The following is a 24,055-nucleotide window of genomic DNA, read 5'->3' on the forward strand; positions in this document are numbered from 1 at the left end:
GGATGAGGGAAAAGAAGGGGGGGGGTGAGGAAACTAAAATGGAATGATTATAGTGTGCAAATATACCTTGTAACCTCCACCATTCAACTTAGAGACAGTTACGAACAGTGAAATACAGGTAGACTAAAATGAGTTTCACTTTGTAGGTGATGCTACTTGTACCAGTTCTATCATTAGTAAGTCACCGTTTAGTTCAGACAGGGCTCTCTGGTTAGTGCACACAAGGGTCTCCATCCTGGGCTGCAGTCTGACCCGCCAGTGCTCAGAAGCCATGCTCGTGATGAACTTGCACACTTTCCAGTTCCCCACCTCCAATGGCGGCCAGGGTCTCCAGCCTGCTTAAGCGCTCCAGGCTTCTTCCGAGAACTTCTTCTAGCCGACTGCGTATCACCTGGGCCCCTTCTAGTTCCACCTGCAGAGTTCGGTCTCTCTCAGAGCTGATTAAACATGCCACACACGGAAGGAAAATGAATTAGCCATCAATGTAATGAGTCCACTGTTGCTGTCGTTTAGTCGCTAAGTCGTATCCGACTCTTTTGCGACCGCATAGACTGTAGCCCCCCAGGCTCTTCTGTCCATGGGATTTTCTAGGCAAGAATACTGGAGTGGGTTGCCATTTCCTCCTCCAGGGGATCTTCCCAACCCAGGGATCGAACCTGTGTCCCCTGCATTGTAGGCAGATTCTTTGCCACTGAGCTACCAGGGAAGCCCATAATGAGTCCACAGATGCTTCCAAAGAGCCAACAGTGCCAGTCTGAGCCATGAGACTCTAGGAGACACATTTTACTGTGTCTCTAGAATACAGTCAATGTATGTGGTCTTTGTTGTGGCACCTGTGTTCACTGCTGGTAGACTAGCAAGGTCTGCTTTCTGTAAAGTTTGTCCCTTTATCCAAGATTCTGGGCCAACCTGACATAAAATTATAGTTCCTAATATTTAGCTAACACCACTACAAGGTTACTAGGAGAAATTTCATTTTCTAACTGAATGCGTTAGTTTCTGAAAAACCAAAACCCGGGGAAAACTAACTGTAAACTGAATTCATATTGAGCCAAGTAGGGTTGGTTGCTACTGAAGGTATATGTTTTGTCATTTGTTAACCAAACTTCACAGTACTCTGAGAAGGAATCCAGTTCACAGAGAGTCAGAGATGCCTTAACAAGTAACACAAGTGGTCCTATCATACGCTTCCTCTGCCTTCATTTTCTTGAAAGAGAAAGAAAACAAATTTAACTCAGCAATACATTAGAGAAAGCTGAATAGTAACAAAAATAAAAATTAGGAAAGAAAGAAAGAGGCTAGGAGGGAAGGCAAAACAAGAAAAAAAAAAAAAAGAACAGAAAACATACCAGAAAGATAATAATATATATGACCAAAAATTAAGAGGTACAGGAAAACATATTCATCATGATGGCTATTGGTAATCCTGCAGTAACAGTAGCCATAACAACAAATACATTTTCTTCAGTGACATTCAGTGAATATCAGGGCCCGTTATAGTCTTACTCTTATTATTATAATATAATGAAGCAGCCTTTAATAGGACAAGGAACAGACAAATGAAAGAAATATACAAGTTCTTACTACATGCAAGGAACGAATTGAGACACCTGACATGTATTCTCATTTGATCTTTGCAATAACTACACGAAACAGGCAGTATTCCTGACTTAATTTAGACACTGAGGCTCAGAGGAATCCATAAAACGAATGACAAATTGGACCCCAGTAACAGTCCACTTTCTTTTTCTTCCCACTTTGTAAGCTGTAGGCATCTTCACGTAATGAGGAATAAAAGGAAAACAATGCAGTCACTCTCTCACCTCTCTGGATGGGCATGGAACTTCACCAGACTGCTGTAGAGCTGTCTCTCTGCCTGTAAGGCCTCATTGAGCCGACTCCGCTCATCTACCAGTCCTTCGAGCATCAGCAGCAACTGAGGGGAAAAAGAAGTGAAGCAACACGCAAACAGAAACACGAAGCCACAGTTAATTCTGAGAAAGAGATCAAAAGAACGAATCAGCATGGACTATGACTCAAACGGCTATCTCATTACTGACTCAACCTTTCTATATAATACGCTACAGTTTTCAAGTCAATGTCATATTTGTCATAAAGTTTTTTATCTCTAAAACTCTATAAGGCAGAATTCAACTATGGGAGGAAGAAGAAGAAAGAAGAAAACAAAGCCAAAAACACAGGAGACGGGCTAAGAGGGAGGAGTGGGAGACAAAGCAAGGACAGGGCAAGAGGGACACAGACTGCAGGACTCACAAGCGCTCTTCGTCCACTGAGTAAATATTTACTGGGCCCCTTCTCTGTGCCAGGTTCTAAGGATAAACCTACTATCTAGTTGGGGAACAGACATCCATCAGTCACAGACAGGTGTCACTGTGGGGTACAGGAAAGTGCTCTAAAGAAGACGACCTGTGATAATGCATGACCAGCAATCTGTTTAAGGCAACTGGTAGAGTCAAAGCCAGTTTGGAGTGAGATGAGTAGTTAGTGTCTATAGACATGGTAACAGAGACACGGAGAAGTACCGGTAAACCGGTCTTTCGATTAATAACAAGTTTGGCATTCAAGAAAGGTCAGATCTGGAGCAGCAGTTACAATGGAACCACACGTGCTAGAAAACAGCACCTGTGGCTGCTACTGGCCACGGTGGGGAACTTGGGAGCACAGATTCTTGATGAAATTCCAGCAACAGCCACCATCATAAGTAACTGACATCTTGTTCACTGTTTATTTTGCAGTAAAAATAAGGCCTGTACTCCAATAGCTTACTTGTTGTCTTCGGTTTCCGGACGTTTCCTGTCCTTGTGATTCTACTGAAGCAGCTTTTTCCCGAAGAAGCAAGACTTCCTGGGTCAGCCGTTCCATAGCCGGGATGTCTTCAGGATCAACCAGCTGCATCTGCAGGTCCTAAAAGTCAAAAAACTAATAATAAAAATAGTAATAAAAAAAATGCTATTCAGCAGAGGAACAAATGCTCTTGAAATAATCTACTATGCATTAAGTGGGATATTAATAAGCCATGATAGTAACAATAGCTTCTTCATGAAATCTGAGCCACTCTGGTATCAGTCAGAAAGAATCTGGGAACACCAAGAGGCTCAAACGAGCCCTGCACCAAGAGCGCCAGCACAGGGACTCAGTGAATCCAAGGGCTGTTTGAAGGTGAAGGTATTCTGAGCTGTAATCATTTCCAAGGGTCTCTCAAAAGCTTTGAACGACCTTTATGAGGTCTTCCTTAATCTGTATGGTCCTGGTCAGGGACTCCATGTCAGCAGCCTGAACCTGCAGCTCTTGCTCCTGCACAGCCACCATGGACTGGAGCGCAGAGAGTTCCATCTGTGGAGAAAGCGATCCTGAAGTCAGTGGGCAGAGGAAACAGGGGGTGTCATGGTTACATTTCGACGCTGAAGCAGATGCTTTTCCATATCTATTATTATCAACCAGTAGTGCAAATGAAAACTAGAACATGAAGAGTGAGGCACTGGATCAGATCCATAAACCACACCGTGTGATATCCAAGGACGTTTCATAGGAAGCTGTAATGTGGTTTTAATGATGTCCTCTACTTTTTGTTAGCACTACAAAACATAGCAGACTGGTTTGTTTTTTTAATTTTTTTTTTTTTGGCTGTACTGCATGGCATGTGGGATCTCAGGGAAGTGCAGTAACATTAGTCTTAACTAAGTATGTGAGAGAAACAGGAACAACATAATGGCTAGGGTAGAACCGAAATTTTAGAAAAGGAGGGAAACTAGGGCATTTTTTTAAACTCGTATTTTTAAAATGCCACACAATTTCACATCCTCAAAACTTGAGTCATATAACATGATTCTGTTTGTAAGGAGAGATATGGTAATGAAAAGAAATACAATAAGATAATTTCACCACAAATATGAACACAGGTTTTATATTATAGATCTAACTATGGCAAAGAGGTGGAACAAAAACTGAGGAGCTATCCAGACTGGCCAACTAAACTTAGTTTAGGGACCCATGACACTGTCTGATCTCCTACAGTAGAGGCCATGGAGACATAAAGGTTTTTAGTTTTAGCCTGTAACCCTATACTGTGGCCCTAATGCTTCCTCTCTCTTCATCCAAGTTGGACAAACAATTAGTTGTATAGGAAGGCAGAAGGGGAAGGGATTCTGTAAGGCTAAGAGGCATCTTCTAAGAAGATGATGAAAACTGTCGCTAGAAACAGAGCATATGGATGGGAAAAATTATCTGCTCCAGGAAAGGACTTCTGAGGAAGCATGCTGAGTCACAGAAGACCTGAGCTTAAATTGTAGCTTTAGTATTTTATAGTCACATAACAATTCCTCTCCTTCATCTTTTAAAACAGTGTTTCAGCTTCTTCTTCTATAAAATAGGGCCAACATTAACCTACTTTGCAGAGTTGTAAGTATTAGTGCGAATTTAAATGCCCAGTGCAGTGCATAAAATACAGCAAGTTCTCAATAAACATTATGGATCTTTCTTGAATGTCTCTTGTTCTATGTTTCTAAAACTAATTTCATGGATCTGTCATAACTATAAGCAACAATTATATAGCACTTCATTTTTTTCACAAGTCCTCTATAATTATTTTATTCCAGTTAGACATGGGTAGAGAAAACTGTGTCCTTTCAGCACTTAAAACGTTTTAGTAATCCTCATTTATAAAAACAAGGGCATCTTGGTGAGATAATGTAATATAAAGCAATTTCTACTTTTCTCTAGAAAGAAAAAAGGCTCAACTTGGATTTGGACCCAGATATTATACTTGGAGAATTTTATTCTTTCCTTTTTTTAAAAAGTTTTTTTTTAAAATTTATTTACCTTTAATTGGAGGATGATTGCTTTACAATGTTGTGTTGGTTTCTATAATACATCAACATGAATCAGTCATAGGTACACATATGTTCTCTCCCTCTTGAATACTTAAAACTTTTTTGAAAAAAAAAATAGGAACTTAGAAATTAGACTTAACTAGAAAACTCACCCGACTTTCTCTCTCTTTTTTAGCCATAAGCTCAAGTTCCTCTTTGGCATTACTCAGTTCTTTTTCCAGCCCCGCAACTGTATCCAAGTCTCCTAAAGATGAATACAGAGTGCTACTTATAACCAGTATCAATGTAATACGATCTGTGCTGCCTTATTTCTGAGAAATTTATTCTAAGATACAATCCAATAACAACAAAACATATATACACAGGATGTTCTTTGCAGCATTATTTGTAATGACGAAACACTGCAATCCATCTATAAGCCTATAAAAAGAAGACTGAATATGTACAGTATATCTGCACAATGAAGTTCTATATATAGCTTTAAAAAAGAATGAGGAATATCTTTATAAACTGACATGGAGTGATTTCTAAGATATTAAGTACAACAAGCTGTTTAGAAAAGAATACATCTACGGAGTATGTTTTATGTTAGGAAAAGGGGACACATGCATGTTACATATACACATAGGATTAATCTGCTTACTTCTGTAAAAAGAAACACAGGAAGGATACCTCAGAAATGAAACCAGTTGCCTTCAGAGGATGAGTGAAAATAGGAGAGAAAGGACAGAGAAGTAGACGGGACTTCTGAATACACTTTTCTATATTTTTGAGCTTTGAACCATTTTAATGTTTTATTATTAATGGGTAAAGTTAGTTCAACAATAATGAGGAAGAAAAAGCCAAAACTGAATACTAACAAAATGAATGAAACTAAACAGCCAGTGTCAGAGAACAGACTTGTGGCTGCCAAGCGGGGATGGTGGAGGGCTGGATTGGGAATTGGGGGCTGGCAGATGCAAACTATTATATACAGAATGGATAAACAACAAGGTCCTACTGTATGGCAAAGGGAGCTATATTCAATAACCTGTAGTAAACCATAATGCAAAAGAATCGGAGAAAGATATATACAACAGAATCACTTTGCTGTACACTGGGAACAAACACAACATTATAAATCAACTACACTTTAATTGAAAAAACTGCTAATGCCAAAAAAAAGACAAAAGAGGCTAGAAAATGGTTCTAGATTAAAGGAGACTAAAAAAACCATGACAGTAGGGAGGGACGAAAACAACCAGCTATCAAAGAGTATTACAGGGACAACGGAAACTCTGAAAATAGACTGCACAATAGATGCTAGGACTATGTTAAAGCTGCACTGACTGAACATGGTAATTGTAGTTACCCAGGAGGCTGCTCTTGTTTCATGAAGTATGTAGGGATGAAGTGTCATGATCTTTGTAATTTTTAAATGGTTCAGAAAAAAAACATTACATCTGTGTGTACACGCACATACATGCAAGAAATAATGCAAAAGTGGCAAAATTTTAACAGTTGGTGAATCTTAATAAAAATGTACATGGGTATTCACTGTACTATTTTTGCCACTTTCATATAGGTTTGAAATTTACAAAATAAATTGGGGAAAGATGCTTTTTTAAAAAGGTAAATAGGGAGTAAATTAAACAAATCCAGCATCTTTACTCTTTGACTAGAATAAAGTTTCCCACTAAAAAATGATTACTTGCACAGCTTACCTATGAATTCCACAATGCCCTATACTATAAAACAGACACAAAGTTTTTACATTCTGAAAATCATTTTAAAAACTGTAAGTTAATTCTTCAAGTCCACAACACTTCTATCAGCACTATAATCACCAAGTCACTAATTATGGTGAGCCCCTGTTTCTATAACACTTCTCCAGATCCTAATATTTTGGTCTCTGAGACTAATCTAAGGCATTCATTTTGAGTTTTGCTTACATCTCACATATAATTCAGTTACTTTTATAGAGTTCAAGGCCTACAACCACCTCTTGGATGGGGCAGAGCTTGGCAAATGACTCAATGTACACTGCCTACTCTTCCTAATACTGTAATGTAGCTTATGTCTAGGTACAGTAAGTAGCCTCAGCTTGCTTCAAAGATACTCAGGATAAGGTATCAGCCCCATGGTCCTGCCAGGCAGGTTTGAAAACACTGCCTCCTGCATTCTTGAGTCCCTGCAAAGCTATCTGAAAAGGAAAATTAGGATGCAGCTTCTTTGGGCCAAATCATATAGCCAGAACAATAGCTTTAATTCAATGTAAGGTAAAGTCAGTTCTCCCTAGAATAGACATCTCTTCAGTCTTTCAGTGGAATCCAAGCTTATTTTTTCCATTAAGATAGGAAGAGAAAGAGAGTCTTGCCCAAATCTGTTAACAGAGTGTTACAAGAAGGAAAGACAGAGATTCCTTACTGAAATCAAATTTGATACTTACCTAACAAGGACCTGGGTACGCTAGCATCCCCTTTGGCAGTCAATGAAGTGCTCTCATCTCTGGAGGGTATACGCACTGAACCCTAAAAATTGGAAGAGTCAGGGGATTTAGGAAGATACAGAAACCATGATCACAATGACAGGACTTGGAACATCCTCACACAACTTGGTATTGAAAGTATCATACTTATGCCTCAGATATAAAAAGAAAATGCAGCTGGCATAAACATCTATACAAGTCTATAGTTCTTACTTGACCAGTTTGCTCTTCAAGATGGGGGCTGATGGAGGTAACTTCAGCTGGTCGGTTAGAAAGGGGTGCTTGGGACATCATGAAATCTTTCCCTCCTAAATATTGGCGCAGGGCCTGTAATTCTGAATTTCTTTCCATTAGAGCTTGTACCATCTTTTCTGCAGCAGCCTAGTAAGGAAATCACACACAACATGAAACAGAAACTCTAATAAAACAAAATTTGTGTTCTGATGTCATTTGTTAAAAGCCAACCATTTAAAAACAAGTTAGTGGGGCTCTAAGAAATCGTCTCCTTGCTTTCATTTTACAGGAAAAAACAGTCACGGAGTGGAAAGAAAGTCTCTCATAGACAGAATACTGGAAAAACAGAACATAACATGTCTATCATAGATAAACTAATCTGAAATTGGTTCTGCTAGAAATGCCAGGCTAATAATGTACTGAACTGGGTAACTGATGTTTTTCTTTACTTGGGGATACATGTGCCTTTGGCATGGATGGTCTTTGCTCAAACATTTGTCATTTGCATGGTTTGCTCCCTTAAACTGTCTAGGAAAGTGTCACTCACTCAGTTGTGTCTGACTCTTTGTGACTCCATGAACTGTAGCCCATCAGGCTCCTCTGTTCATGGAATTCTCCAGGAAAGAATACTGGAATGGGTTGCCATTTCCTTTTTCAAGGTCTTTGCCAAATTTCAACTTTTCAGATTGGCCTTTTCTGCATTTCCTATCTAAATGCAGCAAGCTCATCTCTACTCCCAATTTCTGCTGACCTGCAACATTTTTTTTTACATTGCACTTACCAGTAATCAATATATCTATTATTGTCTCTCTCTCCCTCAACACCTACAACTGGATCAAAGTTTTCTAAGAGCAAGCACTGTGATGTTTTATTCAGTGCTGAATCCCAAGCTCCCAGAACAGGGTCTGGCCCATAGAAGGCACTCAATACATAGGCACTCAAGACCTAGATATTGAATGAATCACACAGAAACATTTTTATCAGACCACATGACCAGGAGAATCTGGACCTCAAAATCACACCAGTTTATTTCAATTCAAATCCCATAGTTTACTAAGACACATGATGGCACAATAAGGAAAAAATTGATAAAGAACCTGCCCGGCAACGCAGGAGACATAAGAGACATGGGTTCGATCTCTGGGTTGGGAAGATGCCCTGGAGGAGGGCATGGCAACCCACTCCAGTGTTTCAGCCTGGAGAATCCATATGGACAGAGGAGCCTGGTGGCCTATAGTCAACAGGGTCACAAAGAGTCAGACACAACTGAAGCAACTTAGCATGCACACCACATAGAAAGTCTGCATTTAATCAGAAAATCCAGAAATAATAAACTAAGACTAAAATTACTAAGAATGTAAGATGATGGATATGTCAGATATAGCATCAACTATCTCTGGTGAGAATTACTACTATTTTAAATAAGAAGCTGAGCCCTCGTCATAACTTCTAAGAGAAATAAAAGAATAACCTTCTAGTTTTAGCATGGAAAATTCAGACTCTTTAGGGATTCGGCATAACCATCTTAGAGGTAACAGTGCGTTATTAATTTGCCTTAATAAAAATCTGTTAGATTATGGGAAGAAACAGAGTAAATAATACACAAGATATCTTGTGTCAGACATATGATCTAACTGGCTTGACTCTTTTTCTAGTAATGCTGCTTTTAGCACCACTCCTCCAAGTGTGGTTCATGGACCAGCAGCATCACCATCATCTGGTAGCTGGTAAGAAATGCAGATTTTTGAGGCCATGTTTTTTACAAGCTATTGGAGGGATTGTTCTGCATATAAAATTCAAGAAGCACATCTAGAAGAAAACAATCACTACTCTTCCTTGAGCTGAAGATCTTTTGTAATTTCAGGCATCTCTTAGATTCCATTATTTTACTACCAACACATACACAACATATGTGTATACTAAGTGTATATTAAGTGTAATAAGACAAAGTGTATATTAAGTGTAATAAGACAAAAGGGTGAAAAAGAAAACTCAAAGACTCATTAGTCTCCTGCTAAATTTTTAAATAATTTACAATGATTGTTAGGTCATTCTAAAAGCTGTTTCTGCAGCACAAAGCAGCATGTTTCTAACAAAATGTGTATTTACTTCAGTGGGCCTGAGAACTGGATGAGTGGAATAAAACCATTCCATACTATAAGGAAGCATTAGAGACTATTACGGTCAAATAACATAGGCAAATGATAAGAATCTATTTCCCTCTGAAAACTGACTAGGGGGAATTCTGAGTGACTGGTCCCTGAAATGTAGCACAAGCCAACTATACCAGACTCTAGCCTTTAGGAGAAAGATATATGGAAATGAAGATAAATTAAGAATTTGCTTTTGAAATATCTGTGCATTGTTATTTTGAAATTACTATCTATATCCCATATTACTGTGAGATTATTTATTCTCATCACAGCTTTGAAAAAAATCTTTTCTTCCCTCTTAAGATAACTCAGATTTTACATGAATTAAGACAAAATGTACAAAGAATAAGCTTCCTCATATCTTGGGTAGAAACAAAATATCACTCAAGTCTTGATAATTTAGAATCGAAATCAAAACACTCCAGAACCCCATATTCCTTTCAGTCAAAATGATCAGAAAATTAAGGAAAGGAAAATGTTATCAATACATAATGAGCTTAATGAGTGGGGCTATGTATTATTTAGGCATCCTCCAAAAGCAAAGTGTTCTAGAAATAGTTCCTATGGGCGTCCCTGGTGGCTCAGCTGGTAAAAAAAATCCACCTGCGATGCAGGAGACATGGTTTTGATCCCTGAGTTGGGAAGATCCCCTGAAAAAGGGAATGGCTACCCACTCCAGTATTCTGGCTGAAGAATTCCAAGGACTGTATAGTCCATGGGGTCACAGAGTTGGATACGACTGAGGGACTTTCACTTGATGATTCATGTAAAACTATAGAGTCAATAGGCTGAAGGAAAAACAGCTAATAGAATGGACTTAAGACAACATAAATTTTACAAGTTACAAGGGTCTAATGCTTTCTGTAGTGTGGACTATAAATGTACAGGGCAATTGTCTCCCAGCCTGTGCATTAGTCCTTACTTGGCTCTCCTGCTCTCTGGTGCTCATGGACTGAAGCAGGCCCTGAATCTCCATTTCATATTCTACCGCTTGCTTGTTCCGATCACTCAGAAGGTCCTGCAGCATCCGTTCTTTCCGCTGTAGACGCTGGCACAGCTCCTCAGCTATCTCACTCTGCCCTGGTCCAAGTTTGCAGAGCAATGTTGCAGTAAGATCCTAATACAGGAAGGAGAGTGTAAGTTCTGGAGGAAAGAATTACCACTAATACACATCAAAGGGCTTAAAAGAATCTATCACAGAAGAGACAGCAAGTATGATGTTTACTCATTTTTGTTGCCCCAGATCTAGCACAGGCCTTGCACATAAAAGACTGTCAAAACACACTCAGGGAATGAACATTAATAATACAGGAAAAAAAAAAAAAACAGAATGGCAACTTACATGTTGTTTTCTAAAATAAGGCCTTTCCTTATATGCTCAGGGCACGTAATAATATTAGATGGGGATAAAAGGGCACTCAGTTCATTTGTTTTCTTCCCAGTTTAACTTTATAGGGGAACACACAATGATAAACTGCAAAAAACAACAGCGCTGTTTTTATAAGCACGGTGATGTAGCTCCCAAGTCTACACTAGGAGGCAATACATGGCAGTTAAAACTGTGGAGCCACACCACAAACAGGGTTGCACACTGGTTATACCACTTATTAGCTATGTCACTTTAGACAAGTTAATTCACTTCAGAAGTCTGTTCCCTTGACTGTAAAAGAGGAATAACAGTATGTACCTCACAGGTTTGTAAGGATTCAGTGAATTAATATCCATTAAGCTCTTAAAACGGGGCTTCCCTGGTGGCTCAGTGGTAAAGACTCTGCCTGCAATGCAGGAGATCAGGGTTTGATCCTCGGGTGGGAAAGATCCCCTGGAGGAGGGCATGGCAACCCACTCCAGTATTCTTGCCTGGACAATCCCATGGCCAGAGGAGCCTGGTGGGCTACAGTCCATAGCGTTACAAAGAGTCAAGACGTGAGCAAAGCAACTAAGCAGTAGCAGTAAGCTCTTAAAATAGTGCCTGACACAGCATACGTACCATAACAAAGGTTACTTATCATACTGTGGGTATATCTTTTAGATCTCATTAATTCTCACATAACTTCTTTGAGAAAGATAATTGTCCCCTTGAGTTTAGAGGTGTAGGGAAAAAATTCTCGTGAAAGCCAGTGACCTGCCCAGGCACAGGATGGAATTAAACACTTGGGTCACCAGCCTCTCAGACCTCAAGAGACCTAATCCAAGACTGAGATTATGTCATCACTAAACCGACTGCCCGTAAGTTAACTAAATCCTTGCCTCCACTTCTTTGTTCCTGTCATGCAGAGATGTCTGTAGCTGCTGAATGATGCTTTCTTGCTCCTTCTGCCAACGGCTAAATTTGGTTTCCATTTCTTCTTTCAGCCACTGGAGGTTCTGACAGGTGGCAGACAACTGTTCCACTTCCAGGCCTTTGGACCTCAGGAGACTCTCCATACTCTACAGTCATAGAGACAGCAGTTGCTAAGTCAAAGAGCCACCCCACGCTCCTCAGCATGAACAGACCTGACCCACCTTTACATTATCTCCTATATTATCTTATCTATTTATTTTGCAAAAGGAAAAACTTTGTATCTAATCTAACAATGCCATATTAGTCTATTTTTTGTTATTAGAAACTCTTATCTAGTTTGTAGAGAGATAGAGATAATGTATGTCCTAAATAAAGTATTTTGGAGAAAGTGAAGAACTTCTTTTAGAAGTTCTAGATGGTTAGATATTAAAGATCTAAAAGAAATATACAAAAATAGCCCAGAGTAAATATTAGTAAGAGAAACAAGAACTCTTGACTGTGGTTATACACAGACATGTACATAATATTAATGAGAAAAATACAATATAATAGTTGCATCTGAGCAATGGTTCTATAAAAGCATACAAACACTGACAAGGATTAGAAATAAATTAGAACTATGAATCCATATTCACTGCCCTATCCTACAAAGTTCATACTAGAAGTGCTAAAACTTCTCACTCCATAGTGGATGATAACAGAACTCATGACTGCTATTTTTGTTTGGTTTTGTATTTTTTTATATATAAAACAAATATCCTGATTTTCAGCAAATGATGGAAGGGGTGATGCTTCAGGCTTAGAATCCAAGTGGGAGAGGGATGCCAACTCATGACGGAGTTTGCTCTCACCTGCATGGTAGCTTCATTGGAGGAGAGGATACCGCGCAGCCTCTCTAAGTCGTGATCTCGCTCTCTCATGGCAAGATGAAGCTGACGCAGTTCTTTTTCCTTTTCTTCTAGGCTGGAGAACTTTTCATCTATAGCCCGCTGCAAACAAAGTAAGCATCCCAAAGCTCCATAAGAGCCACTATTCTGATTACGCTTATTCAATAAGATTCCAAATATAAAAGAATAGAAAACCAACTCCAAAAAGCAGCAAATTCAGTTAACACACATTTCTATAGTCCCTCTGGGGACAGAATAACCCATAGCATCATGAGCAGAATTATGGAACATACCTCTAGGGCAACATCTCTATCTTGTATTCTTTGCCTAAGTTTCTCAAGCAACATTTCATTTGCTTCAAGGGTTTTGTCCGAGTTATTTCGGTACTGCAGGAGCTCCCGAAATTCCTAACAGGACCAAGAAATAATTTCCTTTATTCGTTTTACTTAGTATTAACTGAATTCCTACACTGTGTCAAGCAATCTGTTAGTGTTTCAGGATAAAAAACACAATGTGATCACTCTCAAGGGGAACACAGTTTAGCAGAGATAACAGACACACAAAGTGCTAACAATTCCACGTCATATATATGTGAGTATACATAAACACAGCTACTGAGGGAACACAGGACGCATTGTCTAACTCTGCCTGAAGGTGTCACTAAAGTTCGCATGAAGGAGGTTACATTTGCTCTTAAAGCAAGCACTAGGAGTTTCCCAAGAGGCTGTGTAGAGTATTTCTGTCAGAGAAAAAAATGTAGCTATAATGTATGTATGCGTATTATGGAAAAAAATCATATGGTCAGTGAAGTATAAGGTATTCAATGTGACTAAATCTTAGAGTAGGTGGTAGAACTGACCACTCTCTTCCTTAGTCTTCCATTTTTTCCCCTATAACTTACATTTTATCACCTAAATAACTGGATATATAGAGGTCTTCAGTGGGAGCAGAAGACATATCTTCTCTTCATCTTCCCCATTCCTGGCCTGGTATCTGACTCACAGAGATGCTTAATAACTACTGGCTGAACATTTACTGCTTAAGTCTTTCAGGTCTGTAGTTCTTATTTCCTACACTTGCTGGTTATCATCTTGGTTCACGCACGGATTGTACTTTCTATTTCTTTTGAATCCTCCTGGTTCCCACATCTTAATGTTCTCCATGTAGCAGGTACTCAACACAAGTGGACAGACACTTTGAGATAATATGAACATAAACGCCCATGTCCTGTGAACCCAGTTTTAGCTGAATCATTCTGTGGACTCACCTGAAGCAGCTGCTCTTTGTGACTCAGACTGTGGTGGAGGTGCTGAATGTGCTGCTCTTGGGTGCGAATCTCATTATATTTTTCAGCCTCCAGGGTATGAAGCTGTTGGCTCTTACTCTGAAGTTCTCCTTGTAGCTGCTGTAGGGCTTTTCGCAATTCCTGAATTAAACATATTCCCTTTCTCAAATAATCTAAAATTTTCACATGGTCATTAGATACGAAGGCCTTAAAACTTTCAAGGCATAGAGAACAAAAAAATAAAGTAGCAAAAAGTGCCATTCTTAAAATTACGAAAGAAATACTACAAGGGTCAAATAGGATGAGGGAAACTATGGGAACTGTGGATGGGAGTATTAATACTATGATTCAATACTTACTTTTTGGCTTAAAAGTGATATATCATCTACATAAGCACTCAGTGGGATTTGGTTCCAGTATAAACATGGATCCTTTATTTTACCAATGAGCTCAAGGATACACGATTACTACCCATCCTTTTAATTCTTAAAAAAGAACTGGGAGCATTTTTTCCAAGCTAACAAGAAACTATTTAAGAATTATATGTTTTAATTTTTAAAAAAAGCACATATGGCATGCCATTCCTCTCACTTGGTTGGTCTTCCTGCTTTTCTGTCTCACTGACTTTTACCCACCCTTCAAGAATAATCTTAGACAGTGTTCCTTTGTGAAGCTTTCCCTGGCTCCCTCCGCTCTCCCTATATATTCCTACAGGATCCTTATGCTTCCTCTACAATATTTACCACACTATATATTCCCATAGGATGCCTATGTCTCTTCTACGGTATTTACCACACTGAAATACTGTTTACATGACTGGCTCTATACTATATTACAAGTAACTTAGGAGGAAAGCGCTTGTGATAGTCACTCTTGTATTTCCAGAACACAGCCCGTTGAACTGAATTACTTAGATTAAGTACGTTCAACACAAGCTGTCCTTATAAAAAGTTATTACCAGGGCAAAGTTCACCTTCACACACTGCCACGCAACGATTAATGATTTACTTGGTTATGTTTCCGAGAAGCCTCTTTCTCCTGTTCTCTCTCCTGTGCTGCAGCCTCTACGAACCGCACACATCGTCTAGCATCAGCCAGCTGCCGTTCTTTTTGTCGTACTGCCCTCTGGAGCTTCTGTATTTCAAGCTGGCTGCAGAACAAAGCACTCTGAAGATCAAGCAGAGCCACCTGTTGCTGAGCTGGGGAAGTACCCTCTGAGTTCTGAAAAGAGAGTGAAACGCATCGTCACAAGAAGGGCCGGCACTGAGCAGCCAAGAAGACCAACGAGATCAAGACCGTGGCTGAGAGTGGCACATCCTCAAGTGATGCCTGCTGTCCTGGGTGACCCTCACATACATGAAGCTGTTTAAGCTGACTCTGGTGCAGCATTTCTCGAAGCTTTGCCATTGTGTCGTTTTGACCTTCAATCACCTGGTACAACTCCTCGGTCTGCAAACAAGAGAGGGGGTACCAAACATGTTAGCAAACTAAGTATAAACTCCATTATCTTATTATCTCACCTAAACAGATTTTAGTAGCAGGACTATTCCAAAATTCCAATCTAGATGACACTGCAATTTCTCTAAGATCTGTTAGGCTGAAAATATCCATTTCTACAAATTATAGGATACCTGACTACTTTGATGGGAAAAACCATTTCCTCATAGGTCCACGACTGTCAAACATTTTACCTCACTTTCCCTGCTTTTCAGAGTTTCCTTGAGGTTTTGAATTGTATCATCTTGCTTCTGAGATGACTCCTGAGCAGACTTCAGTTCACAGCTCATTTCATTCAGTTTTTCTTGAAGAATCTGAATTCAGTAAAGAAAAACAGTTTGGTAGGTCAATGATTTCTTTTACAATCAAATGCAACCATGAAATCTGTCCCCAAATCTAGGTTTAAAGGATTTCTTAGGGGATGTTACATTGCTATTTTCCCCCACACAGTGTAAGTCTTAAGTCAATCAGCAAGACAAAGTAGCAGGAGATATGAAATACTTCCTTCAATACTCCATTGCTTCAACTCTCATGAGCTGTGCTTTCTGTATGACAGCAGCTGTACTGGGGGTACTTGTCTGTATGAGTCACTACGGAGCCTTTACACAAAGACCAAGGAGCTTTTGCTATCTACTACATGACAGGACACAACGAGGGTACAAGCAAGGAGTGCTGCATCCCAAATTGTGGGAATTTTCGTCTAAGCAGATGTTAAAACCCATGGGCTACATAAAGGTCAAAGGTTAAATCAAAAGCATAAACTTCTTGTCTCAGTACCTTATACAGTTAAAAACCATATTCAAGTTTTAATTTCAGACCTAAAAGACAGCAGAAATTCTGATCTGTGCAGAACAGACTAAAACACTTGAGACAGAAAGGAAAGAGCTACACTTCTAAGAATATAAAGAAACCCTGTGATCCCCAAGGGCATGGTTTTGATCATACCTTGTTGGTGGTCTCTGTTTGCTGGATTTTTTCCTGGAGTTCTGCCAGATGGGAATCAGATACAGACTGCTGAGTTGTACCAGTCTCATTTGAATTCAACTTCTGTTGTTTGAGTAAGTCTTCAGTCACGGGCTAGGAAGAAGCACAAGCCAAGTTAAGTGTACCTGACAGTAAATTTTATCTTCAAATGTTTTCGGCCTCTTTTGCCAGAGACTTAGAAAATTACGGCTGCTGAATGGATCATCGGTATGAATTGAAGACAAGGAAAAGTTCTGTTCCTTATTATGACTTATCAAGTCACTTACTCCCAAGCTACCATTCCTACCTTTCTGTATGAACCTACACAAACACTACACAAAGCAAGTAATTCATAAATTAAAAAGAAGGGAGGATTTTAAAAAACACTCATGATGACCAAATATTTGCTATATTCTATTTTCAATCAGGGAATTCAAAAGATCAAATTTCTACCATCCCTAGGGGAGAAAAAGTTATAACTCAACTACCCTCCTTATTGTATGCCTATTTCATATTATTAGAAAAAGAGTAGATTTCAAATATGAAGCATATATTAGATAATAGTATTTAATCAATACTAAATTTCCTAACTTTGGTAACTGAATTGTTGTTATGCTATCTTTAGGAATTACATGCTTATTGAGCATAAAGACAACTAATTCTCAAATAATTCAGAAATAAAAAATGTGTCTACAGATAGTTGGAGTGATAAAGCAATTGTAGCAACATATTAGCAACTGATAAATCTGTGTAAATATTAGCAACTGGTGAACTTGGGAGTTCTCTGTACTTCTCTTAAGACTTCTCTAAGTTTGAAATTATTTCAAAGTAAAAATTAAAAATTAGAATTTAAAATCCATAAGGTCTGGGAAGGAGGTATGTTTTATAGGAATATCAGTTCATCAAAAAGACTTAGGGAGAAAAAAACATCTATTTATATTTGAGACAATCAATCAGACTAAGATAAACTTATTGAACTTGACCTAATATTCATTATAAGCTAAGATACAGAATTAAAACTTTAGCAATTCACTATGGCATTAAATTCTACCTTTTCTCTCCCCGGTCCCTCCCCTCTTCTCTCCCACTCCCAATTAGGGAAAATACAAATCCATTAGGAAGAGAAAAAAGGCAACTGCTATTAATTTTTTCTTTACTTCACACGTTCAAGTTCTGACTACCACCTTCCAGGCTGTGTGGTTACAGCTGACCTTAAACCACTTCCTGATAGCAATTGACTGGAAGTATGGGCTTCCCTCCTGGCTCAGACGGTAAAGAATCTGCCTGCAATGCTGGAGACCTGGTTTCAATCCCTGGGTTGGGAAGGGAACGGCTAACCACTCCAGTATTCTGGCCCGGAGAATTTCAAGGACAGAGGAGCCTGGCAGGCTACAGTCTATGGGGTCACACAGTCAGACACAATTGAGTGCCTTTCAGTTTCTTTCTTAATAAAGATTTCAGAAGAAAAATCTTTTCTATTCTCCCAGTGCTGTTCATCATTTTAAAAAAACATCTATGAAGTACCCTAATATGCAAAGCACTATGGGAGGGGGAGTGGGGAGCTATAGAATAAAAGAACAAGGAAATACACAAAATAAAAGATAGTAACAAGGAAACAGGGAAGCAAGACAAAGTCATTAAGTTACTCTAAATTGGCTGATCAGTGGGAGGTCTCTTTCAGACAGCATTTAAATGAAGATCTACCTGATAAGGAACCAGCAATGCAAAGATCTAGGCAGAGGAACAACTCAAGAAAAAGACCTAGGGTAGATATGACCCTGGGAAAGAAAAAGGCCTTTGTAGATGGAGAAGTACTTTCCAACAGAAATATAATGTGAGCTATATGTGTAATTTAAAATTTTCCAGTATCTTCATTGACTAAAGTAAAAATAAATAAAGTTAATTTTAATAAAACATTTACTGGAGTGGATAGCCCTTTCCTTCTCCAGGGGATCTTCCCAACCCAGGGATCAAAATCCAGGTCTCCCGCATCATGGGCGGATTCTTTACCAGCTGAGCCACAGTTCAGTGCAGTTCAGTCACTGAGTTGTGCCCGACTCTTTGCAACCCCATGGACTGAAGCATGCTAGGCCTCCCTGTCTATCACCAACTCCCGGAGTTTACTCAAACTCATGTCCATTGAGTCGGTGATGCCACCCAACCATCTCATCCTCTGTCGTCCCTCTCCTCTTGCCTTCAATTTTTCCCAGCATCAGGATCTTTTCAAATGAGTCGGTTCTTCACATCAGGTGGCCAAAGTATTGGAGTTTCAGCTTCAGCATCAGTCCTTCCAGTGAATATTCAGAACTGATTTCCTTTAGGATGGGCTGGTTGGATCTCCTTGCAGTCCAAGGGACTCTCAAGAGTCTTCTCCAACACCACAGATAAAAGCATCAATTCTTTAGCGCTCAGCTTTCTTTATAGTCCAACTCTCACATCCATACATGACTACTGGAAAAACCATAGCTTTGACTAGATGGACCTTTGCTGGCAAGGTAGTCTCTGCTTTTGAATATGCTGTCTAGGTTGGTCATAGCTTTTCTTCCAAGGAGCAAGTGTCTTTTAATTTCATGGCTACAGTCGCCATCTGCAGTGATTTTGGAACCCCAAAAAATAGTCTGTCACTGTTTCCACTGTTTCCCCATCTATTTGCCATGAAGTGATGGGACCAAATGCCATGACCTTAGTTTTCTGAATGTTGAGTTTTAAGCCAACTTTTTCACGCTCCTCTTTCACTTTCATCAAGAGGCTCTTTAAGTCTTGATGAGCCACAAGGGAAGCCCAAGAATACTGGAGTGAGCTATCTGGAGTATAGCCTATCCCTTCTCCAGGGGATCTTCCTGACCCAGGAATCAAACTGGGGTCTCCTGCATTGCAGGCAGATTCTTTACCAACTGAGTTATCAGGGAAACCCTTCAATGAAACATTTTGACCAAATATATTATATTTAAAATATTGTCACAAGTATGCATACAATATGAAAATTAACAAGATACTAATTCTTTACATTGTTCCTTTAAAATTAAAGGTATACTGTACACTTATAGCATCTCTCAACTTGGACTAGCCACATTTCATGTGGTCAACAGCCACACAAGGCTAATGGTTGCCTTGCTGGAGCACACAGGGCCAGAGCACGATGGGCACAGGGGATGCTGACACATGACGAAATGGGAAGGCAGGCGGGGCCAGATCAGATGTAGCTTCTGTGCACCACAGGTAATGAAGCTGCATTTCATTCTCATTGACATGGGATTGGACTGCAGTGTTTTTAACAGAAAAGTATTCAATTATATTTAAATTTTTAAAAGATCACTCTAGTTGCTATATGATAACTGAACTGTTGGAGAGCATCAGGAGAAATGAGAAGACCAGTTAGGAGGCTGCTGCATGGGAATGAAAATACTGCTTTGGATTATAGTGGTAATAAAGGAGGGAAAGAGAAATGGATAGATTTGAACATGTTTTGAAAGTAGAGTCAACAGGCCTGGATAGTGGGAGAGGGAGAAAGAGACAAGTAGCAAGGATAAGGATTCCTAGAAAAAACTGAGATATTTGTTGTTGTGGGTATAATGGGGAGCCTTGCCCTGAAGCAATGTGAATTATGTCACACCACGGGAGAGGCAACTCTTTTAATAGATATTTACAACAATTCTACTGATAAATAACTTTATCACTTAACAATAAAACATTCTCTACAAAACTTGGCTTCTTACTTCCTCGGTGTAAAACAACTTTCCAACAACATCTATTTTAAAGTACTTTCCAAATTTAAACTGTAACAAGCAGAATTAAGTAAAATAGCTTCAAGTTTTAAATGCCAGGGAAGGTAGCCATATTTAGTCACTTCAAACCAAAGAATCTTAGACCAGTGAAGGACACTTTATAAACTAACCATCTGATCCACTCTCAACTCACATGTGAGAAAATGGAGACTTGTAACAGGTAAATAATTTGTCCAAAGTTACACTGGAAATAGGATCCAATTAAGCTGAATGCACTTAAAATGGTAACTTCTCTGTCATATCTATAAAATCGACTGCCTACCATAATGCCTGGAATATTAAGTAAGCAGTGTTTTTCACTCAGTCGTGCCTGACTCTTTGCGACCCCATGGACTGCAACCCACCAGGCTCCTCTGTCCATGAGATTTTCCAGGAAAGGATACTGGAGTGGGTTGCCATTTCCTTCTCCAGGGGATCTTCCCAACCCAGGGATCAAACCCAGGTCTCCTGCATTGCAGGTGGATTCTTTACCAGCTGAGCCACAAGGGAAGCCGCCTGGAATACTACTTGAGCCAAAAATTTCTGCTTAGAGTGAACAACAGAAACAAAAGCAAATAAGTAACAGGCCTGTCTTCTAATTTCCAGCCCAATGTTTTAATCCCTCAGTGGTTCTCTTAGAAAAAAGACTGGTGGATAGAAAGGGAGATGTTTAATTTAAATATTTCAACATCAACTTTAAATCTGAAGAATGCCACAGAAAAGCAAATAATGAGCCTGGACCTCATCTGAACCCATCTTGGCATGCATATTCATAGGAAACCTCTTCTTCTAGGAATGTAATATATGGACCGAAAGGCTGGAAGATGCTTGTTTCTTCTTTATTCTTAGTACTTTATTACTATAAATCTCAAGGGAAAAAAAAAAAGTCCTTGCAGGTAAGTCTGCCAAAAGAGTGCTTATCAAAGGACCACCGAGTGAACAGCTGACAATTAATTCTTGTGAGTATCAAGTACATAACCCAATCACTCCTATGAAGATTTTGTAGAGCATGATATCAGTAATACTTGATCTGGTTGAATGGATGTTAATCTCCAGGGCATCAGTTACTAAAACCATGTTGTAATCAGAATTTTAAATTGCTTTTGACTCAGGACAAATGCTTTTCAGCAACAGAAAAGAGAATTCCTTCCAGGCCTAATGCTGCATAATGTAAGACCTTTAGGCTAAAAGGCAGTTATTTTGATCTGGATTAACAGCATTTTTCTTGTCATAACAGCATTTTCCTAGTCATAACAGCAAGTCAGAGAGCTCAAACTGCTATAATTTTCTATCCTATTGTTAGTAATAGAAGATACAGCAGCATCTAATGCTTACATCTTGCAAAGGGCCTGTTCTGGGTTATGTAGCTAAACTATGAGAGGAAATTCATCACAGTCATACAAGAGCCAGGTTCTGGCATTGCAAGGTTTGAAGCAAAGATCTCTCGCTCTTTGAATTTACAGAAAAGGAATCTGCACACGAGCCAAAACTGAAATAATGTTCACTAAGGGACCACAGTCCTCCTATCATACCTTTTGTAGTTCAGGAAATAAAAAGATAGAAGAAGGCTTCAAACCTTTCTTTAAATAAGTGAAAACCTTGGGTCTTTAGACATAAATTCTGTAGGAGGCAATAAATCAGTTTGCACAATATGAGAAAATTATTAAGCAGAACTACACTGTTGCTTGTTAGCTTTAAAATAAGAAAGAAAGGAGAGAAAGAAAAAGGAGAAAGGCAACCAGGAGGAATTCTGATGGTGACATTTAACAGTAACCAGATTAAACAAAGGAATCAAAATGCCCTTACAGAACAATCTCCCTCTTTAGGAGAGAAGAGCTTTCTTCGTATTTGGAGTACAATTTAACTAAAGGAAAATAATTTGCACTTACTTCTATTCTATACACACTTGCTCAGAGAAAGACAAAAATCTGTCTGCCTTTGTCCCACTTAGTTCTGCTTTCGCCATAAAGCACACTAGGCCTTAAAATGCTTATAAAAGTCAACCAGACTTAGACAGTAGATCTGGAATCCAAAATACACATTTTATCTACAAACACTTTATGTCTAATTAATCTATTTCCCTCCACATTCTTAATTATTGGAGAAAATAGCTTAGCAATCAAATACCATAATTCTTCAAGCTGAATGTTTTCTCTCTCCTCTCCATGTTTTAATATTCAACAAACAGTAAAGATGGTAAAGCCTGGTGATAGCAGAAGTCTTATACTGCTGTATTAAAGGGCTATTTTTTTTTTCTAATGTCTACATTTAGTGAAGTAAAGGGATTTGACCTAAAGGTACAATTACCATATTTTAACTGTGCTCATTAGGATGCCAAATTTCTTCACAGGGTCTGTCCCTAAAGAATCCACCTGACATCCTCAGGTTATAGAACGAAAGCCCTGCACTTAAAATAAGTAGTTACTTAATTCAATGCCATCAGGCAATGTGATTTAATACACAGAATAAAAAGGTCTTGGATGAGAATGGCTAGGAACTTTTGACTCCACCTGAGCTAAGTTATTTAACCATGAGCTTTCCATACCTCTAAATTGAGAGACTGCATGAGATGATCTTTAGAATCCTTCTCAGTTCCAAAATTTGTTGAGCCTAGGCACCAACAGAGTATTTTAAATTTATTATGGAGGAAAAAACTTTTGCTTTACTGCAGTTCTCTAAGTCTTCACCTTTCTTCAATATTGGCCATATTTGAAGGGGGCTATATTTCTACTGCTAAGCTAAGCTGCTTCAGTCGTGTTCGACTCTGTGCGACCCCAGAGACGGCAGCCCACCAGGCTCCCCCATCCACTCTGTTCAACTACTTTTAGATCCTAATACGGAAACACTACGATGAATCTGTGACATCTATGTTGGCTCACAGAAATACTGTGCTGGAAAGCTCAAATTTAGCTGTGAAGCTCAATGAAAGAAAAGGGAGCGAAAGGAAAGTACACAAGTGTTGGGCATCCTAAACATTTTATATAAATGAAAACACAGTTTAAACTTTTGGATATTCATACTTTTCCCTAACAATGCTGTTTCTGACAAGTTAGTGCAAATTCAAAAATATTTCTCCCATATTCTTATTGTGATGAAAATTTTATACATAACAGAACTGTTTTTCAAAGCTGTCAAGTGACAATCAACAATTTCATTTAGAAGCTCTAAGATTCTGGGATGATGTTGATTGGTTAGCAAGCTTTCCAGAAACACCTTCTAGATTGTCCACCTCTGTAACAGTATCACTAAAGAATCTGTATCAAGTAGAACATGCCAGATGTTAACTGAGACTACTGCTGCTGTATAAACAAGACAGCATCTGTCAGGCCCCTGTACACAACTGAATTTAAAAGGCTGGTATGAACAGCTCAAAGTAAGATCAACTGCCATCTTCCAGTCATTACGAAATTCACGAGTAAAACAGGTAAAACTCTATCACCCAATAATGGATGAAGTCCTGCTCAACACCAAACATCTTCACATAGAGCTCATTATACAAACTGGCTGTAGACACGTTTTGCCTTAACATTTTAAAATTTGAATTCCCAAGTCTCTTTTATGAAAAAGTCATTATTAGTCCTCAAATGACCTCTTAATTTATTATAAGTGTTGTCCACATATTACAATATTTTGGTGGATTAATAGGTTCTCCTCAAACCTTTACCCAATGC

General features: G+C 39.0%; 1 protein-coding gene across 33 annotated transcripts in view; it reads right to left on the reverse strand.

Annotated features, from left to right (window-relative positions):
- Nucleotides 1-24,055, reverse strand: part of LOC120855988 (phosphodiesterase 4D interacting protein) — a 244,430-nt gene that overhangs the window by 55,498 nt on the left and 164,877 nt on the right. For all 33 annotated transcript variants that reach the window (XR_005719359.1, XR_005719357.1, XR_005719356.1 and 30 more), the window contains 16 exons: nucleotides 16,603-16,734; nucleotides 15,852-15,971; nucleotides 15,517-15,609; nucleotides 15,169-15,381; nucleotides 14,143-14,301; nucleotides 13,169-13,282; nucleotides 12,840-12,977; nucleotides 11,955-12,134; nucleotides 10,627-10,821; nucleotides 7,531-7,698; nucleotides 7,279-7,360; nucleotides 5,003-5,094; nucleotides 3,238-3,354; nucleotides 2,788-2,925; nucleotides 1,824-1,936; nucleotides 310-437 (listed from right to left, as the gene is read on the reverse strand). Coding sequence is in view for 24 of the 33 variants with exons in the window: in XM_040230914.1 (XP_040086848.1) it covers nucleotides 310-437; nucleotides 1,824-1,936; nucleotides 2,788-2,925; nucleotides 3,238-3,354; nucleotides 5,003-5,094; nucleotides 7,279-7,360; nucleotides 7,531-7,698; nucleotides 10,627-10,821; nucleotides 11,955-12,134; nucleotides 12,840-12,977; nucleotides 13,169-13,282; nucleotides 14,143-14,301; nucleotides 15,169-15,381; nucleotides 15,517-15,609; nucleotides 15,852-15,971; nucleotides 16,603-16,734 (2,182 nt within the window). In the remaining 9 variants the exon portion in view is untranslated. The remainder of the gene's footprint in view (nucleotides 1-309; nucleotides 438-1,823; nucleotides 1,937-2,787; nucleotides 2,926-3,237; nucleotides 3,355-5,002; nucleotides 5,095-7,278; nucleotides 7,361-7,530; nucleotides 7,699-10,626; nucleotides 10,822-11,954; nucleotides 12,135-12,839; nucleotides 12,978-13,168; nucleotides 13,283-14,142; nucleotides 14,302-15,168; nucleotides 15,382-15,516; nucleotides 15,610-15,851; nucleotides 15,972-16,602; nucleotides 16,735-24,055) is intronic.

Source organism: Oryx dammah, unplaced genomic scaffold, assembly GCF_014754425.2.
Source record: "Oryx dammah isolate SB20612 unplaced genomic scaffold, SCBI_Odam_1.1 HiC_scaffold_28, whole genome shotgun sequence".
Taxonomy (NCBI): domain Eukaryota; kingdom Metazoa; phylum Chordata; class Mammalia; order Artiodactyla; family Bovidae; genus Oryx; species Oryx dammah.